Below are 20,239 nucleotides of genomic sequence, written 5' to 3'. Positions count from 1 at the left end.
TTATGTCTCTAGTTTTTTATCTCCTCCAGCCTACTCTATCCTCCTGATAGAAAAAGAAAAATTTCAATTTTAATTGAGATCTTTTGTTGTACAATTTATGTTCTGCTGTTCATTGGTTGTTTTTTACCCTTATTTCAGATCAAAGAACCACAAACATTAGAAAAAATATTTTCCTAGACTAAAATGTAAATTTGTTGCTATCATAGTATAGGGGAAAAAATCACTGTGTTAGGATGGAAATATATGGTCTTTTAAATGACAAGTCAAATACAGAAGAAGGATACGTCCCCAAATCAGATCTAGTTGCCTACAAGATATTTCCTTGATTGTTCAAACCAGTGATGGAAGAGAAGTTGAGGAGAAGAGAAAGATGAATTTCTTACTCTCCCACACTTATTATCCCAACTAAAACTATGTAATTTATCTGGCCTTTTTAAGGGCCAGGGCTATTTATGGCAGACCCAATAATCCTATGTAAGAGCCACATTGATATTTCTCCAGTGTTACTTCCCTCTATGAAAATGATAAATCTAGATTGAACTTCAGAAGCTTTTAGATCAATAAGATCCATTGCCTCATCGTCTATTTACAGCTAATGTCTAAATATTACCAACCATATACTGTTGTTTTCTCCCAAAGTGAATTAGTAGAAGAAAAGGAGATTCTTAAAGGACAGTCAGAAAATGTAGAGGGTAAGCCACATTCCCATAATTTTGACATACAATTTGCCTGTGATTCCCCCTGGAACGCATAGTAAACCTGGGCTTATGGTCTGTGTTCAGGTGTCTCTGGAGTGGCAATGGGGGCAGCCAGCCCCCAGGGAAACATGCTAGTGATCAACTTTGATCTGGAGCCAGAGTGTCCTGACGCTGAACTTCGAGCCACTCTGCAGTGGATAGCTGCCTCGGAACTTGGGATCCCCACCATCTACTTTAAGAAATCTCAAGAAAACAGAATCGAAAAGGTACCCTGTCCTGTGTTTGGATGTGAATAAATTGTGCTTTTATTACTGCTGGAAACTTGGTAAATTCCCAGTCAACTCATTTAAGTGTGAACTATTTGTTCTTTTTACCTTAAAATTTTGACTAGAACTTTGAAACCTTCCACCTGCATCAATATAATCATGGTAACTGTTTCTTTGACCCTCAGTTGGTCTCAGCTCATTGGTGACAATGAGAAAGTGAAGTGCAGAGATGGGAACTTTCTCAGAGTCTGGTGTTTTGTTTCTTTGTTTTTGTTTTGATGTTTCCTTGCTCTGGAACCAACCTCCTCATACCACTCATTTAAATAAGAGGTAGAAGGGAAAGGCTTGATAGATATAAGAAACTAAAGTGAGGCCATACTGATATTTAAAACAGACTGTGACATGGTGTCAACAAGATGCAAGTAATCCTCTACTGAACAGGTTTGCATTAGACGGACTTCCTCCTTATCACTCTCCACCTACCAGAAATATAAAGTCAGGGAATAGATCCCTTGCCAACCTCTAAATTAATAGCAACTATCACTCTAACTCTAAAACTGTCCACTAACTGTTATAGAACGTTAATTATTAAGATTAAAGCACAAATCCATCTGCCAATGTCTTCAAGCTCAATTTCCCATAATTTAAAAGCATGCTCCTTCTAAAGATGTTCAAATTAATAATAATGTGGCCATATGAGATTCCTATTGCTGTGTAACAAACTGCCATGAATTTGCTAAGTTAAAACAACACCCCCTAGCTCTGTTGCCAGAAGCTGGGTGAACTCTACTTTGCTCTCTGGTTAGGGACTTGCAAGGCAGAAATCAAGATGGCAGCCTGGCTGGGCACTTGTCTGAAAACTGTGGGGAAAAACAAGCTTCCAAGTTTGTTCAGGTTGTTGTCCTAATTCAGTGCCTTGTGGTTGTAGGATTGATGACCCATTTCTTTGCTGTGCCCCTTCTAGAAAGCTCCAGCATTCCTTGTCATATGGACCCCTCTATGTTCTCATGCAGTCAATCTCTCTTACTTCTGCCACCAACCAGAGAAAATGGTTTTTAAAGGATTTATGCAATGAGATTAGGTTCACCAGATAGTCTCCTTTTTGATTAACACAGTATTAACTAAAGAATCCCTTTTGCCATGTACATAATGAGGTCATAATTTTCTCATCTTATTCATGATAATGAGGATTAGGGCAGAAATCTTGGAAGCTGGTTTAGGATCCTGCCAATCACTGCCACAGTGCATTTTGTAATGTTTTATTGTCACAAAGTATTTCCACATATGATTATACTTCTTTCTCAGTAACCCTGTCAGAAGAGCCAATGGCTATTATCATCCCTTTTTAATGAGCAAGTCAGGACTCAGAGTGGCTGGCCCATGAGAGAGTCCTCAGGTAGTGATGTCTGAGCCTAGTCCTGGAAACTTCTCAATAGTGTCTCTCTCAGGTTAAATTGCCTTGGAGTTATGATCTGGATTTTTTTTTTTTTAAATATGGAATTCTCATTGTCAAAATCTAGCAGGCTGAAATGAAAAATCCTTTACCATGTGGCCCGTGCACATGGTAATTAGAACAGCTTCCCCATTTCTGCATCACCAGCCAATGGCATTGGATACTGGAAAAGATGAGAAGGAGACATAATTGATACTGCCCTCTTCCGCATCAGTTTCTCTCTCCAACCCGTAACATATTTCTCTTCCTACCATTCCATGCCATCTGAATCTAGATACTATCTATAGATACTATCCTATACTTGTCATACCTTTGTTGGCGAGGTAATGAGTAGTTCACTATTTGATAAATTCTCCTTCCACCTTACCACCCAGCCTGCCCAGTGCAAAGAGTGGAGTGAAAGAGCACTCCAATTGGACCCCTCCTTCTTGTCATACACAATCCTAAAGACTCCCTGCCATGGGGGCGGAGAACAAGAACATTCTCAGGTAAAGTGGATCCTCAAATTCCTGGAAAAAATGAAAGACGGCTGGTTTCCAACTTTATCTCCAGAGCATTACTTGGTGCATTTTCGGATGGTCTCTTAATAAAGTAGATTTTTATACAATCCACCATTTTGAAGAAACAACATAGTACTCTATGTGAATATGTGTCTCACAAATCCTTATTAGGTGAAAGGACAAGGGGTGTGTCACGAACTTGATTACTAACTTGATTTTGTAAATCAGGCCCTGACTTGATATTTATTTATCCTCACTAATTTTCTTTTCTTTTTTTTTTTTCTGTTTTTACTTTTTATTTATTTTTTTTCTTTTTTAATTTTTCTATTAACATATAATGTATTATTTGTTTCAGGGGTACAGGTCTGTGATTCATCAGTCTTACACAATTCACAGCACTCACCGTAGTACATAACCTCCCCATTGTCCATCACCCAGCCACCCCATCCCTCCCACTATCCTCACTAATTTTCAGTTCTCGGAGGGAATTCCTGCCTTTGCTCATAGCTGTTTTTCTGAGAAAATAAATGCTCCACTAATGTTATCAAGAAAAACAGGAAGTAATGTTTTACTCATTCAATGTAGTGTCAGGTCAAGGAACTTATTTCTAAGGATTGTAACTTTAGGGACTAAATATTCTAATTTTTTTCACTCAAAGTTCTCTATGCAGAGTGGTTCTCCATAAATGGGCACGGTTTGTTGTCTGAGATGGAACTGGTCAAATAAAGCAAACCCACAGGCAAAATGTTGACATCCTTTCTTTTATCAATGCTGCATTTGGAAACCTCATTCTGATTGTCTTTCTTAATTAGTTAAGTAGTTATTTTGAAGTAGTGTGGAAGAGAGATTGTGGCCTCCCATGAGGCTTTGTCTTACATAAAGGCAAACAATGTCTCACATGTTCCTACTCAGCTTGTAGAGGATTAAAGAAGCATCTCTGTTTAGTTCAGAAATGTCATTTTCCCACCATCACTCGAATATTAAACATCACTCATAGATCTATGTCCTGAGTCCCCATTTGTGTGAATTCTGAATTTTTAAAATAGATTAACTTAGTTAACAATTTTCCCACTAGGGTGTTCCCTCATCAACCCCCCTGTATTGTGACAATACAGGCGTGAGCTGAAGCAGAGAGGGTATCGTGAGTAAATACTAAAGCAGCTCACCTTTCCCACCATTGACCTTGGAGTTGAAGGGCACTTAATTAAAGTCAGCTTATAATGAATTTCAGCCACATTTCAACTCAAAGGCAAATTCCAAGCATTTTTGGTGCCCAACATAGTGTCACTCTTTTCTGATAAAATGACACTTTCGTTTTTAAGCTATCTCTTTCATGGTGTTTTTTTCTACTCATTAAAATGCTGTCCACTTGAAAGTCATACACTCAGAACATTCATCGAATGTTTGTTGAGCATGTACAACAAGGCATGGTTCTAGGCTCTGGAAATAGAGGGAACAAAAGAACAAAACTTATGACCCATGAAGTTTCCATTCCAGTTCCAGAGGGACCCAGAGTAGGGTGAATATAAACTGGGAGAAGCTCAGATTGTAAAGAGAAATCTTGAAATATGATGGAAACTTATTTTAGAAGCAGATGACAAACACATTGAAAATGGGATTTCTCAGGGAGAGGAAAGATGGCAGAGGAGTAGGAGACCCTATTTCAACTGGTCCCCGGAATTGAGCTGGATATCTAACAGACCACTCTGAGCACACACAAAACCAGCCTGAGATGTAAGAAGATCTGGATCTCTACAAACAGAATATCACAGGAGGTTGGTTTCGAGGTACGAAGCGGGGAGCTGTGATTCTGTGGGCAGATATTGGAGGATAAACGGCAGTGGGAGGGAGCCTGGCCTTGGGGATCCTACATCGCTGGTGAGTGACAGCCTCACTCACTGGGGACAGGGCACAGACTTGCAGACTGGTAACAGCGGGGAAAGGACTTTAGGGCAGCCCTTGGGGCAGAAACCCAGAGCAGCGGGGTCACCCCCGCAAACTGGGAGCCACTGGAGGTTTTAGAAGCACAAAGGGCAGAGACGTGCCCCAACCTGGAGGCAGGACTGGGATCGCTGCTGAAGGGCGCACAACCCAGGATGCTGCAGTTTATAGCAGCATAGACAGAAATGGAGACAGTGTGGCCTGGAGAGCTCACTGAAGAACAGACTGTGATCTCTCTGCTCTGAGGCAGAGGGTTGGAAATGGTCTCTTCTGCTCTGACTCATGGAAGAGATACGGAAAGCCACCAGGGAAAGCTGCTAGAGAACAAAAGCCCCAAAAACTGATTCCCACTGAGCCCATACCCCACCACTGGGGGGCAGGGCAACTCTGCCCAAACAGGGTTGCCTGAGTAACAGTGCAGCAGGCCCCTCCCCAAGAAGACAAGCTGGGAAAACAAGAGGCCAGCAACCCTAAGGTCCCAAGAAAACAGGTGCATCTTGCTTGGGTTCTGGTCGATAATTTGGACTCTATACATTCCCTCAAACACCAATCAACAGAATGACTAGGAGGAGGAACCCCCAAAATAGAAAAGACTCAGAGATGATGACTTAAGTGGCAGATTTAAAAATGGATGCAGATATAACCAAGATGTCGGAGATGGAATACAGGCTAGCAATTGTGAAGACAATAGCTAGAATGGAGAAATCAATTAATGGCAACATAGAGTCTCTAAGGGCAGAAATGAAAGCTGAATTGGCAGAACTTAAAAATGCTATCAATGAGATCCAATCCAATCTAGATAATCTAACAGCTAGGGTAACTGAGGCAGAAGAATGAATAAGCAACCTGGAAGACAATATAGTAGATAAAAAGGGAAAAGAGGAGGCCAGGGAAAAACAGCTCAGAATCCATGAAAATAGAATCAGAGAAATAAGTGACACCATGAAGCATTCCAATGTCAGAATAATTGGAATCCCGGAGGGAATGGAGAGAGAGAGAAGACTAGAAGATGTATTTGAGCAAATTGTAGCTGAGAACTTCCCTAATCCGGGGAATGAAAGAAACATTTGCGTCCTAGAGGCAGAGAGGAACCCTCCTAAGATCAAGGAAAACAGGCCAACACCCTGGCATGTAATAGTAAAACTTGTAAATCTTAGAACCAAGGAAACCATCTTAAGGGCAGTTAAGGGGAAGAGATTCCTTACGTACAGAGGGAGGAACATCCGAATAATGTCACACCTATCCACAGAGACCTGGCAAGCCAGAAAGGGCTGGCAAGACATATTCAGGGTACTAAATGAGAAGAACATGCAGCCAAGAATACTTTATCTGGCAAGGCTGTCATTTAGAATGGATGGAGAGATGCAGAGCTTCCATGACTGGCAGAAACTGAAAGAATATGTGACCACTAATCTGGCCCTGCAAGAAATATTAAGGGGGGTTCTATAAAAGGAGAAAGACCCTAAGAGTGATATACAACAGAAATTTACAGGGACAATCTATAAAAACAACATCTTCACAGGCAACATGATGACAATTAATTCATATCTTTCAATAATCACTCTCAATGTGAATGGCCTAAATGCTCCCACAAAATGGCACAGGGTTGCAGATTGGATAAAAAGACAGGACCCATCCATATGCTGCCTACAAGAGACTCATTTTGAACCTAAAGATACATCCAGACTGAAAGTGAAGGGATGGAGATCCATCTTCCATGCCAGCGGACCTCAAAAGAAAGCTGGGGTAGCAATTCTTATATCAGACAAATTAGATTTTAAACTAAAGTCTGTAATTAGAGACACAGAAGGACACTATATCATTCTTAAAGGGTCTATCCAACAAGATCTAACAAGTGTAAATATCTATGCCCCCAACATGGGAGCAGCCATCTACATAAGCCAACTGTTAACCCAAATAAAGAGTCATATTGATAACAATACGTTAATTGTAGGAGACCTCAATACTCCACTCTCAGCAATGGACAGATCATCTAAGCAGAAAATCAACAAGGAAACAAGAGCTTTGAATGATACACTGGACCAGATGGACCTCATAGATATTTACAGAACATTCCACCCTAAAACAACAGAATACTCATTCTTCTCAAGTGCACATGGAACTTTCTCCAGAATAGACCACATACTGAGTCACAAATCAGGTCTCAACTGATACCGAAAGATTGAGATTATTCCCTGCATATTCTCAGAACACAGTGCTTTAAAACTGGAACTCAATCACAAGACAAAATTTGGCAGAAATTCAAACACTTGGAAGCTAAAGACCACTCTGCTCAAGAATGTTTGGGTCATTCTTGGGTCAACCAGGAAATCAAAGAAGAACTTAAACAATTCATGGAAATCAATGAGAACGAAAACACATTGGTCCAAAACCTATGGGATACTACAAATGCGGTCCTAAAGGGGAAATACATAGCCATCCAAGCCTCACTCAAAAAAATAGAAAAATCCTGAATTCACCAACTAACTCTACACCTTAAAGAACTAGAGAAGAAGCAACAAATGACGCCTAAGCCATGCATTAGAAGAGTAATAATTAAAATTAGAGCAGAAATCAATGAATTAGAAACCAGAAACACAGTAGATCAGATCAAAGAAACTAGAAGTTGGTTCTTTGAAAGAATTAATAAGATCGATAAACTACTGGCCAGACTTATCCAAAAGAAAAGAGAAAGGACCCAAATTAATAAAATTATGAATGAAAGGGGAGAGATCACGACTAACACCAAGGAAATAGAAACAATTATTAGAAATTATTATCAACAGCTATATGCCAATAAACTGAGCAATCTGGATGAAATGGAGGCCTTCCTGGAAACCTATAAGCTGCCAAGACGGAAACAGGAAGAAATTGACAACCTGAATAGGCCAATAACCAGTAATGGGATTGAAGCAGTGATCAAAAATCTCCCAAAAAACAAGAGTCCAGGGCCTGATGGATTCCCTGGGGAATTTTACCAAACATTCAAAGAAGAAATAATACCTATTCTACTGAAGCTGTTTCAAAAAATAGAAAGAGAAGGAAAACTTCTAAACTCATTCTATGAGGCCAGCATTACATTAATCCCCAAACCAGGCAAAGACCCCATCAAAAAGGAGAATTTCAGACCAATATCCCTGATGAATATGGATTCCAAAATCCTCAACAAAATCCTAGCTAATAGGATCCAACAAGACATTAAAAGGATCATCCACCATGACCAAGTGGGATTTATCCCGGGATGCAAGGGTGGTTCAACATTTGCAAATCAATCAATGTGATAGAACACATTAATAAGAGGAGGGAGAAGAACCATATGGTCCTCTCAGTTGATGCAGAAAAAGCATTTGACAAAACGCAACATCCTTTCCTGATTAAAACTCTTCAGAGTATAGGGATAGAGGAAACATTCCTCAAGTTCATAAAATCCATCTATGAAAAACCCACAGTGAATATCACCCTCAATGGGGAAAAGCTGAGAGCCTTTCCCTTAAGATCAGGAACACGTCAAGGATGCCCACTCTCGCCACTATTGTTCAACATAGTACTAGAAGTCCTAGCAACAGCAATCAGACAACAAAAAGAAATAAAAGATATTCAAATTGGCAAAGAAGAAGTCAAACTCTCTCTTTTCGCAGACGACATGATACTTTATGTGGAAAACCCAAAAGACTCCACCCCCAAATTACTAGAACTCACCCAGCAATTCAGTAATGTGGCAGGATACAAAATCAATGCACAGAAATCAGTTGCTTTCTTATACACAAACAACGCAACTGTAGAAAGAGAAATTAGAGAAATAATTCCATTTACAATAGCACCAAAAACCATAAGATACCTCGGAATAAACCTAACCAAAGAGGTAAAGGATCTATACTCTAGGAACTACAGAACATTCATGAAAGAAATTGAAGAAGACACAAAAAGATGGAAAAACATTCCATGTTCATGGATTGGAAGAATAAACATTGTTAAAATGTCTATGCTACCCAGAGCAATCTATACCTTCAATGCCATCCCAATCAAAATTCCAAAGACATTTTTCAAAGTGCTGTAACAAACAATCCTAAAATTTGTATGGAATCAGAAAAGACCCCAAATCACCAAGGAAATGTTGAAAAAGAAAAACAAAGCTAGGGGCATCACATTGCCTGATTTCAATCTATATTACAAAGCCGTGATCACCAAGACAGCATGGTACTGGCACAAAAACAGACATATAGACCAATGGAACAGAATAGAGAACCCAGATATGGACCCTCAACTCTATGGTCAAATAACCTTTGACAAAGCAGGAAAAAACATGCAATGGAAAAAAGACAGTCTCTTCAATAAATGGTGCTGGGAAAATTAGACAGCCACATGCAGAAGAATGAAACTCGATCATTCTCTAACACCCTACACAAAGATAAACTCAAAATGGATGAAAGACCTCAATGTGAGACAGGAATCCATCAAAATCCTAGAGGAGAACATAGGCAGTAACCTCTTTGACATCGCCCACAGCAACTTCTTTCAAGATACATCTCCAAAAGCTAGTGAAACAAAAGCAAAAATGAACTTTTGGCACTTCATCAAGATAAAAAGCTTCTGCACAGCAAACAGTCAGCACAACAAAGAGGCAACCCACAGAATGGGAGAAGATATTTGCAAATGACACTACAGACAAAGGGCTGGTATCCAAGATCTATAAAGAACTTCTCAAACTCAACACCCAAAAAACAAATAATCGAGTCAAAAAGTGGGCAGAAGATATGAAAAGACACTTCTCTGAAGAAGACATACAAATGGCTAACAGACACATGAAAAAATGGTCATCATCATTAGCCATCAGGGAAATCCAAATCAAAACCACATTGAGATACCACCTTACACCAGTTAGAATGGCAAAAATGGACAGAGCAAGAAACAACAAATGTTGGAGAGGTTGTGGAGAAAGGGGAACCCTCTTGCACTGTTGGTGGGAATGCAGGTTGGTGCAGCCACTTTGGAAAACAATGTGGAGGTGCCTCAAAAAATTAAAAATAGAGCTACCCTATGACCCAGCAATTGCACTCCTGGGTATTTACCCCAAAGACACAGATGTAGTGAAAAGAAGGGCCATATGCACCCCAGTGTTCATAGTAGCAATGTCTGCAATAGCCTAACTGTGGAAAGAGCTGAGATGCCCTTCAACAGATGAATGGATAAAGAAGATGTGGTCCATATATACAATGGAATATTACTCAGCCATCAGAAAGGATGAATACCCAACTTTTACATCAACATGGATGGGACTGGAGGAGATTATGCTAAATGAAATAAGTCAAGCAGAGAAAGTCAATTATCGTATGGTTTCACTCATTTGTGGAACATAAGGAATAGCCTGGAGGACGTTAGGAGAAGGAAGGGAAAAATGAAGGGAGGGAAATCGGAGGGAGAGATGACCATGAGAGACTATGGACTCTGAGAAACAAACAGGGTTTTAGAGGGGAGGGGTGATAGGGGATGGGTTAGCCCGGTGATGGGTATTAAGGAGGGCACGTATTGCATGGAGCACTGGGTGTTATACAAAAACAATGGATCGTGGATCACTGCATCAAAACTAATGATGTATTGTATGGTGACTAACATAACATAATAAAATTTTTTAAAAAATGGGATTTCTCACACCTCAACTATGAGCCAAATTCACAGAATTACCTGGGACACTTACTTACAATTCATATGCCTAGGCCCTTCCTTGGCCGTGATTACGTTCAATGGGGTCCAGAAATATATATTTTTTAACAATTTCCCTCAAGTGAAGTCATTTTGATGAGTACTAAAGTTTGAGACCCCCTTCCAAAAGAAATATCCTGAAAGGGTGGCAGAATTTGAGGTACACTTTAAGTATCCTAAATTCCAGGGTAAAGATTGCTGAGAATCCTAATGCCTAATGATCTAAAACAGTTTGTAAACATCACTCACAATGGCTAACACTATATGCAACTGATGAATCACTAAATTCTACCCCTGAAACTAATAATGCAGTATATGTTAACTAAATTGAATTTAAATAAAGAATTTTTTTAAAAATTTAATCTGCTTAATTCAAAGTGAAAAAAATCATGAAGGTAACTGTTTTTTTTAAAAAAGACATAAATTAGCCAATTATTCTGCCTCTTGGATACAAGGTATCATTGCACTTTAGCTCCTTTTCTAAATCTGATGAGCTTCTGTGGCTAGAATGGCCTGATGACTGGCTTCACTGTAAATCAGTGCCTTTCTCATCTTTATGCATTTGAGAATTACTTCCTTTTCTTGGAGGCAATGCAAAGAACAGAGGAAAGAGAGGAAACAGGTGTATGCATACCTCCCCAAGAAAGTGAGGGTCAGAAGAGACATGATTTCACATCTAATTTCTCATTCTATTCAACATGAAAAGTGGTGGAAGGACAATAAGAGGAGAAAATGAAGGAAAAATAGAGAAGAATTATACACTGCCTTAACTTAGACTACCTTAACAAAATACCATAGACTGAGCTGCTTATACAAGACATTTATTGCTCATAGTTCTGGAGGCTGTGAGGTCCAAGATCAAGTTACCAGTAGATTCCATTCCTGGTGAGGGCCCTCTCCCTCCCTCCGTCCTCATATGGTAGACAGAGAGAGCTCTGGTGTCTCTTCCTTTTCTTATAAGGGCATAAATCTTATCATGGGAGCCACATCCTCATGACCTCATCTAAACCTAATTATCACCCAAAGGCCCCACCTCGTAATACCATCACATTGGGGTTTGGGGTTTCAATATATGAATTTGGTGGAGAATACTGACATTTAGGGGATAATAGATACTAAATCTCTTCATTTATAAACATAAGAAATTGTCTTGAATTGAACCCTTTAGTCAAGGTTCTCAAACTCAGTGTGCTCTAGAATCACCTGGGGAGATTTATGGACCCAGATGCTCTGGCCAATTAAATTAGAATCTCCTCTTGTTATGAAGCCCAGGTATTGGAGTTTTCTAAAGGTCTCTGGTGGTTCCAGGGTACAGCCAAGGCTGGTAATCATAGCTCTACAGGCTATAATTGCAGGAGCAATATAAAAACCAACTCACTTGTGTTTAATAAAATGGAATTCTGCCTTGGAGCAAAAGAAGGTAGTTACTTTCAGAAATCCAAGCTGAGTGTTTCTTTAAAATCTCACAGCTTGCAACAACTCCCATAGATTTTACCATAGGATTTTGTAAACAACTGATCTAATTTAGTAAATGTGCCTGTGAATATAAAGGTCCTCTACCATGTAACACTCTTCTTCAAATGAGTCTGTCAATGATACACCATCACAGGATGTAAATTCTTCTAGTTCCTTAAGACAAAATATTTGCTCAAGGAAATGCCAATTATGATCTACAGAAAGGGAACCTAATTATTATTGATTGTGAAATGGCAGGAAATGAAAATATTTGATTTTTATTTTTCAGTGCATTGAAATGGAAAACTCAGATCACTGACATACTGAAGCTGATTATGAAATTACCAGAGCAAACACATGGACAGGCACAATGAAAGATCTAGGGCCAGCTGCTAAATTGAATGTGGTTTTAAAGGCTATGGTAACAAGCTGGAAATGTCCTTTCTTGGCTTCTTCACAATTTTAGCCTCATTTTTATTTAGAAATTTCTTGCAGTCAAGGAAGAAAAGAAAGTGTAAGACCTTCTTGCTCATCAGACCCACAGATGTTTCAAGGTCTTGATGTCTGAGATTAAGTCATCACAGCCTCAGAGTAGGCTATAGTTAGTGGGGCCAGATCATTTTTAAAAGCTTCTTTATTGGGATATCAGACTGGATTTAGAAATCATGAGACAGATTCTAGCCTGTGACCATTCCACAAACTACTGGCAGAGTGACTACCTTGTAGGGCATTTTGACAACTTTGGGTCAATCAACCTCATCCTGTGGTCATCACCACAGTGGGAGATCCTCCTTCAGCAAGTCCTAAGTAGATGGAAAGAAGCAGTAATTGAGCTTCTAAAGAGGTCTGAGGCTGAGAGCCTCCTGGGAAGGGCTTAGCAAATACTGACGTCTGCTCCAGAGTTTTGATTGTCTCTTAGAGCAATGACTCAGGGATAAAAGTTGGGAACAAAATGGTAGACCAGTGAGCCAGAGTTTATAGAAAGAAAAAAAGGAGCTGAGGCTAATTTTATATTTCTGTGTACTTTATGTTGACTGCATCTTTATAAGACATGTTAAGGGAGAGGAGACACCCTCAAGGGATGGGTCTGGCCTAAGGCCATTGGTGACACTTGAAGGAAATCTTGAAGAGAAGTCACCAACCTATGAACCTCTCACAATGAGACCTCAGAAACTTGATGTTCAAGCCTTCTCCACTGGTAACACCTACTTTCTAGACTTCCAGTAAGAGCTGGAAAAGTTTGATTTGTCGAATCGTGCAAAGACATCCTAGCCTTTCTCTCTTTTTCTCTGATGCTTCATGTTTTTACCATTAGCATGACAGAAAACATGCCTCGGATCATTCATACATGCCAAGATATAAGTAACAGCTCACAAAGTTATTTTTATTCATCTCCATAAATTACTAATAGCTGCTAGGAATGTTCCCCTATCTGAGGGTACTTGCCTTTTAAGCAAAGTCTTAACCTAAAAGATTAAGCTCTCTAAAATTTCAGGAATCTGACAGAAAGCTAGGCAGAAGTTGCAAAGGGGTCCCAAACAACTAGTAGTCTATGAAATGTTATCACTGAGACCGAGGGAGCTGAATGGAGCTAACCTTCCATTGATGTTCAAGTGAACAGTGAAGAGAGGTCTGGGCTATCCTACCGCACAACACACACAACACTGTCAGTCACAATTCAATAAGACAGATGCCACATGATCAGCTTTTACTGTGCTTCTTGCCCACTACCATTTCACTAATCTAGGCTCTGTTCAGCCTCAGCCTACAACCACTTTTGTGGAGCATCCTATCAATAGAAAATTATTGACTAAACAGCCTCAAGATACACATGTTTAAATTACATATATGTAAATACATTACATAACACTTAAGAAAGAATACTTAGATGAGGTTCATCCTCAATGATTCTGAATGCCATCCCATATTTCAAATAGTTTTCATGGTCATTTTGAATGTATTTGACTCACAGTTGGTCATTTGTTCCTTCTCTCATTCAGCAAATATTTACTGAACACCTATCAGGTACAGGTACAAGATAGTAAGATATGGCTTAGGTGTTGTCCTTCCCTGGGGGATTATTATCTATAACCTAGTTGCTATTGACTCCTATCTGTCTCTTTGTTTACATCATCCTAAAGATCATGCACATGTATTCATCTCTCAAGACCTCAATTTTTCATTGTTAATGTCTGCTTCACAGAGTTGTTGATAGAGTTGAATGAGATTACATGCGGAAATGTACTTCGTACAGGTTTTGGCCCTTAATAATTGTCACTTTTCTTTAAAAGTATCTGCCTAAGGAGTTTGAGAGGCCTTCACCCTGGCTTCAGCCCACAGTGTCATGAAGGGAATGATCTACAATGATTTCTCATCTTTCAACACTTCAGCTCACAATTCACCTGCAGCCAAAAACACTGTCTCTAAGTCGTGGCCAGTTGAAGTTGGTACCAATAACTGGGTGGCAAATCTAGGGTGTTTCTTTAATCTTTACTTTACCTTTTGCAATGGAAAGCCAATGTCTCTTGAAATGTGATGATGGGGGAGGGGATTTTTCAAGATGGAGTGAAGAGCCTGTAAGTGACCATACCCAAAAATTTAGCACTTAATTTATTTAGCCTAAATGTATGCACCCAATCAGAGATTATTTGAGACAGGTAGAAGGTGCTGGGAGCTATTCTGTACAGTCCTGCCAGAGAGAGTCCAACCCAGAGAAACGCAAACCTGAGGAAACTCTGGAAATATCTAAAAGACAGACTCTTGAAAGAAGAATTCCATTTAGTCTCCAGCAGTCAATGGATGACAACTGCTCTGAAGAAGAAAATTCCAGTTCACTTGAAAGAACTCTCCAACAATCTGAATTGTCTAAAAAGAAAATAGACTGTCCTGGAAAATAGTCCTCTGTCACTAGAGATTAAAAATATAGCCTAGAGAGCTGTTAGCTTTGGAAGAATGATTGAATGTGATAAATTTGAGGCTCATCCGTGATATGGGAATCCTAACTCTGTGCTTTATTTTAGTTTTTAGATGTCGTGCGGCTGGTTCAGCAGAAGTCCTGGAAAGTGGGAGATATCTTTCATGCAGTTGTTCAGTACTGCAAAACGCATGAGGAACAGAAGGATGGGACCCCAAGTCTCTTTGACTGGCTCTTGGAACTGGGATAAGACAGCTTTGCCTTTAGAGTATTCCTTTCCTTTATCCCAGCTTAGATTACAGTGGTTTGCTCTAAATGCTCTAAACTTTCTCAAAACATCCCATCACATTTGCAGAGCTATAAAAAATCTGCTATCCAACTCTACTGCACATGGAATAAGTCTGAGGAAAAGCAATAGGTCTGTACAAATCAATACAACCTATGAGCAAGTTCAAAAGAGCTTGTATTAGAATGGCTGGAAAAACAAAAATTTAGTGGGTCCTAAACTAAAAGCTTAAAACTAGGCCCAAAAATCCAGGAAAGGTGTTCTTAAATATTTTTAATTATATAAACTTATGTGTAATGTCTCCAATTATGTGAATCAACTAGAAGCAAAGTAATCAAAATAATTTTGTAAACTATGATATAACCTTTATTTTACTCTTTCAAGCTGATTCAGGGGCTGTCAGCCCAGGTCAACACTTAAGATATGGATGAGAAATTTCCAGAATTTTGATACAAGGGATTTTCACTATCAGACCAATATCAGTGGATATTAACAGAAGTGCACGAGTATTACTGATGTCCTCTACTGAGGTGATTTCATTTATTTACTTCAACTCATTGATAATACTCTGCACCTCCCCAACAATATCTGTGTTCCCACCTAAGCAGAATACTATTGGTTTTTAGTTGAGAGAGAGAAAGACTGAAGGTTGTCTCATGTCCATCTCTGTATTACTTGGGTAACATGCTCACAGAATTCTTACCATAAGAAAAAGCTTTCTTACAAAAAAAAAAGTCTTTTGAGATAAAATCTGCTTGTGTATTAAATTATATAAGATATAAACGTTCATTTTATTTTTACTGTAAATTATGAAGAGATTATTATCTTAAGTAATATATTGAGTTATCTTAGAGGTTCATAAAACATGAGGGGATTGTTGTCTTAAGTGTCATATCTTGACACGTGAGCTCAGTGCTTTATTATAAATGTGTTGGTTCTGGTATGGCAGACCTGTTACCTGGGTGACATTTATAATGACGGACGCAGGATTTGACATAACCTGCTAGGATCATACACTCTTTCTGATTCAAAGATATTGGCATTTAATTTGGGAAGAAGAAAACCTTATCACATTTAATTTATTTTAATAACAGAGATTGACTGTTCTGAAAAATAAAAAGTATCTAACGTCTCCTCTCCCTTCAACTAAATGAGGTACACTGGCTTTTATTTTCTTGACCAAAGAAGGTGTTTATTGAAGATTTCCTGAAATACCATGCTTTTATTCTATTTTTAAAAATTGTGAAGTAATTTTAAGTGTGAACAAGGCCCCATGCCATCAATGAGGGCCTTATGCATCATTGCCATCTTGAAATGTCAAGAAAGCTTCCTTGTAAGACTTACTTCCCTCTTCAACACACACGGAGGAATCCTCCCCAGTACTCATTAGACATTTATTATATTAATAGTCCAAATTTAGGGTATGTGTTTAATTTGTCACATTAACAAGATGTCAAATTTTAAAATGTATCCATTATCTCAAGCCGAAAGTTCTTTGTGCTACTAAATGGAAAAGGATATATTTATTTTTTAAACAATCCCAGAATATTGTGTGTGGACATTTGTTGTGCTCAAATGAATGTTTACTTATCCTACAAAGCACAAATACTGGATTGTAACCATGTGATAAAGTTATATGTTGTACCTAATGTTACAAACTAATCAATAAATCTTTGTTGCCGAATCGTTCATCTTTTTTCTCCAAAAGTCCTAAGTGCCTCCTGTAACACAAGAGCCACAGTGTGATTGGATGAAGGTAGATTATCCCTTAGACAAGTTTTACTGTTACACTTTCAACTTTCAAAGAAGCCCGTGTTCTTTGACTAAATTAGTTAGCACCAGTGATATTCATGTAAATTGGCATTTCTCAACCTTGGCACTATTGACATTTGGGGCTAAATAATTCTTCGTTACTGTGCCTTCTAGAATGTTTAGCAGCCCCCAGCCCTTATCCACTAGATGCCAGTAACCACTTCCTCCCATTGTGACAACAAAAGTATCTCCCAACATTGCCAAATGTTCCCTGGGTGACAAAAATCACCACCAGTTAGGGGTTGCTGGTATAAACAATGCACTGAAGGGGCAGAGCCTGAGGCTCTAGAAGGTGTTAGGGTAAAGGAAGGGGAGCCTGTAGTCTCTAGTCTAGGGAATCCCAGTAGGAACCTGACAACCAAGCATTCCCTCTCACCTTCCCAAGGCCCATGGGCTGTGGCCTTTACAGCAAGTCTGGGGGATGGGAGAAAGAAGCACAAGGCAAACAAGGCTTGGGGATAAACTGACCTAGACTCCAGTAAACTAGAGGTAAACTTATCAGGCTTAGAGGTAAATGGATTGGTGCTCTCTGAATTCAGGAAATAAATTATTAGAATTTGTGCAAATAAAACACTGAGACTTCTGAGCACTTTATATTATTCACTAAGAAGAAGGCATAAATAATGCTATGTAAAGGCTTGTCCAGTCAGCCACAGGGTAATGTCAAATAAAAATGAACTCTGGACATTGGCAAGGAGAGACTTTATTTGAAAGGATTATAATGAGAAGGAGAAAGGGGTTGTTGCAATGGGGCACCGAGGTTGTGGTAACAGTGAGAGTGGTCCCCCTGGGAGACCTGCCAGTGATCGACTGAGAGGGAGGGATGGAGGGAAGGGCAGAGAGAGAGAGTCTTAAGCAGACTCTGTGCTGAGTGCAGAGTTTACCCAGAGCTCGATCTCACAACCCTGAGATCATGGCCCTGAAATCATGACCTGAGCCGAAACCAATACCTGGTCCCTTAACCGACTGAGCCACCCATGCACCCCTCAGGAGGGGCTTCTTAACGAGGGCTGTAGGTTGGATCAGGTTGAAGATGGGTCAACGTTCAGGGGCCTGGAGAAAGGACAGAAGCTCCTGAATTTTGGTGAAATGAATTTGGTGAACAAGCACCTTGCTCCAGTTGATCGGTGGGTATGAGTCATTCACGTTAATCATTTATAAGGTGAAGAATGGGAATTTGGGGGGGGGGTCCCTGTCTGAGGCAAATAAGAGGGCATCCTGGAGTCCAAGGCTCAGAGCTTAGCCCTTAGGAATCAGCCAAAGGCATGATCTGAAAACAAGCCTCTTTTCAGGATCTGCAGGGTTTGAGAAAACCAGGCCTCCTGACACCCTTTCCACCACCTGCTTCTACGTGGTAAGTGGAATACCTGCATCTCTGGGCATCGATGATTGTGATGATTGTAAGCTCCTTGAGGGTGGAGCCACCTTTGGGTCTGTGGTTTCCGCCCTAGTCCTTGCACAAAGCCTTGCCCACTGGGAAATCTAGTAGGCTGTGGGTAACTTTTGTTTCCAACTAATGATGTTCAACCACTAATTCCTGAAACACAATTCTACCAAAATGTTCTTCTTTTTTTTTTTTTAAAGATTTTATTTATTTATTTGAGACAGAGAGAATGAGAGACAGAGAGCATGAGAGGGAGGAGGGTCAGAGGGAGACTCCCTGCCGAGCAGGGAGCCCGATGCGGGACTCGATCCCGGGACTCCAGGATCATGACCTGAGCCGAAGGCAGTCGCTTAACCAACTGAGCCACCCAGGCGCCCCCCAAAATGTTCTTCTTAGCTTATCAGAATCTGCTACCTGGTATATTAAGCTTCTTGAGATTTTTTTATGAAATTACTTTTGGACATAAGCAAGTGAAACTTTCTATGAAAAACTGCCTTTTATTTTAGTTGCATAAGAATTTTGATCAGAGAACTGAGAATGTTTTCATGGTATTGGGATGCATTTAAATCATATTCAGGACATTATCAGCAGGACTTTGAGGCCGATTGAGTATAGACACGTTTGAATGCAGTGGACAGGGAAAAAACATCTGAGCTGCCCTTCTACCAGCAAAAATTGTGCTTGAGAAAAGCCAACAAAATGCAATCTGCTGGTGTTGCTGCAAGAATCCTTCGACCACCTAAATTTTCCATTTCCTGTAGCAGTTGCCTTAAAATGCTCTCCCCCCGCTCCGCCCCGTTAAAGCCCCGTATCCAGTTTCTCCTGCTTCTTTTCAGTTTTCACATCCCCTTCCTATTTCCTCCCTGTCTGTCCTTCAGAGATGGCCTTTTGTTAAATTCTTATCAACCAGTTATTTATTTGCCTTTGGAAGATTCTCACTGCTTTGTTGAACTCTGTCCCATTTACTGCTTCAATCTCTGCTGCGCCTGTTTCCCGCCCGGAACGTGGCAGGGACTCCAGATGCTACCACGATGCTCAAAGTGCCACAGATCCCAGATGCAAAGATTGTTTCCTGGCAGATTGTGTGGTCCCTGGGCTGAACACCTGGCCCAAGTCTTTTTTTTTTTTTAATTTGTATTATTGAACTATAGTTGACATACAAGGTTATATTAGTTTTTGGTGCACCACGTAGCGATTCGACAGCTCTGTCCATTACTCAGTGCCCCCCACAATGAGTACAGCTACCATCAGTCACTCTACAGTGTTATTACAATATTTCTGACTATTCCCTATGCTGTAGTTCTCATCCCCGTGACTTACTTAGTTTAGAACTAGAAGTCTGTACCTCTTAATTCCCTTCACCTATTCCACCCATTCCTCCCTCTGGTGACCACCAGCCCATTTTCTGTATTTATGAACCTGTTTCTGCTTGTTTGGTTTTTGTTGTTGTTGTTGTTTTTTAGGTTCCACATATAAGCAAAATCATATGGTATTTGTCTTTCTCAGGCTATCTCACTTCACTTAGCATGGTTCCCTGTTGGTCCATCCATGCTGCCACAAATGGAAAGATCGCATTCTTTTTAATGGCTGAGTAATATTCCATCATATATACACCACAGTCTCTTTACCCATTCATCTATCAATGGACACCGAGATTGTTTCCATATCTTGGCTATTATAAATAATGCTCCTGTAACAAACACAGAGGTGCATAGATCTTTTAGAATTAGTAATTTCATTTTCTTTGTGTAAATGCCCAAGAGTGGAATTACTGGATCATATGGTATTTCTGTTGTTAATTTTTTGAGGGCTGTCCAGACTGTTTTCTAT

At 39.8% G+C, this 20,239-nt stretch overlaps 1 protein-coding gene across 1 annotated transcript in view; it reads left to right on the top strand.

Annotated features, from left to right (window-relative positions):
- Positions 1 to 15,177, top strand: part of LOC110574335 (SPHK1 interactor, AKAP domain containing) — a 126,242-nt gene extending 111,065 nt beyond the window's left edge. The window contains exons 9-11 of the mRNA XM_021682996.1: positions 640 to 692; positions 783 to 964; positions 15,034 to 15,177. Coding sequence (XP_021538671.1) covers positions 640 to 692; positions 783 to 964; positions 15,034 to 15,177 — 379 coding nt within the window. The remainder of the gene's footprint in view (positions 1 to 639; positions 693 to 782; positions 965 to 15,033) is intronic.
- Positions 15,178 to 20,239: the final 5,062 nt, after the last annotated feature.

This window comes from Neomonachus schauinslandi, chromosome 3 (genome assembly GCF_002201575.2).
Source record: "Neomonachus schauinslandi chromosome 3, ASM220157v2, whole genome shotgun sequence".
Classification (NCBI taxonomy): domain Eukaryota; kingdom Metazoa; phylum Chordata; class Mammalia; order Carnivora; family Phocidae; genus Neomonachus; species Neomonachus schauinslandi.
The sequence above is the reverse complement of the archived record's forward strand: the minus strand, read 5'-3'. Positions and strand labels throughout refer to the sequence as shown.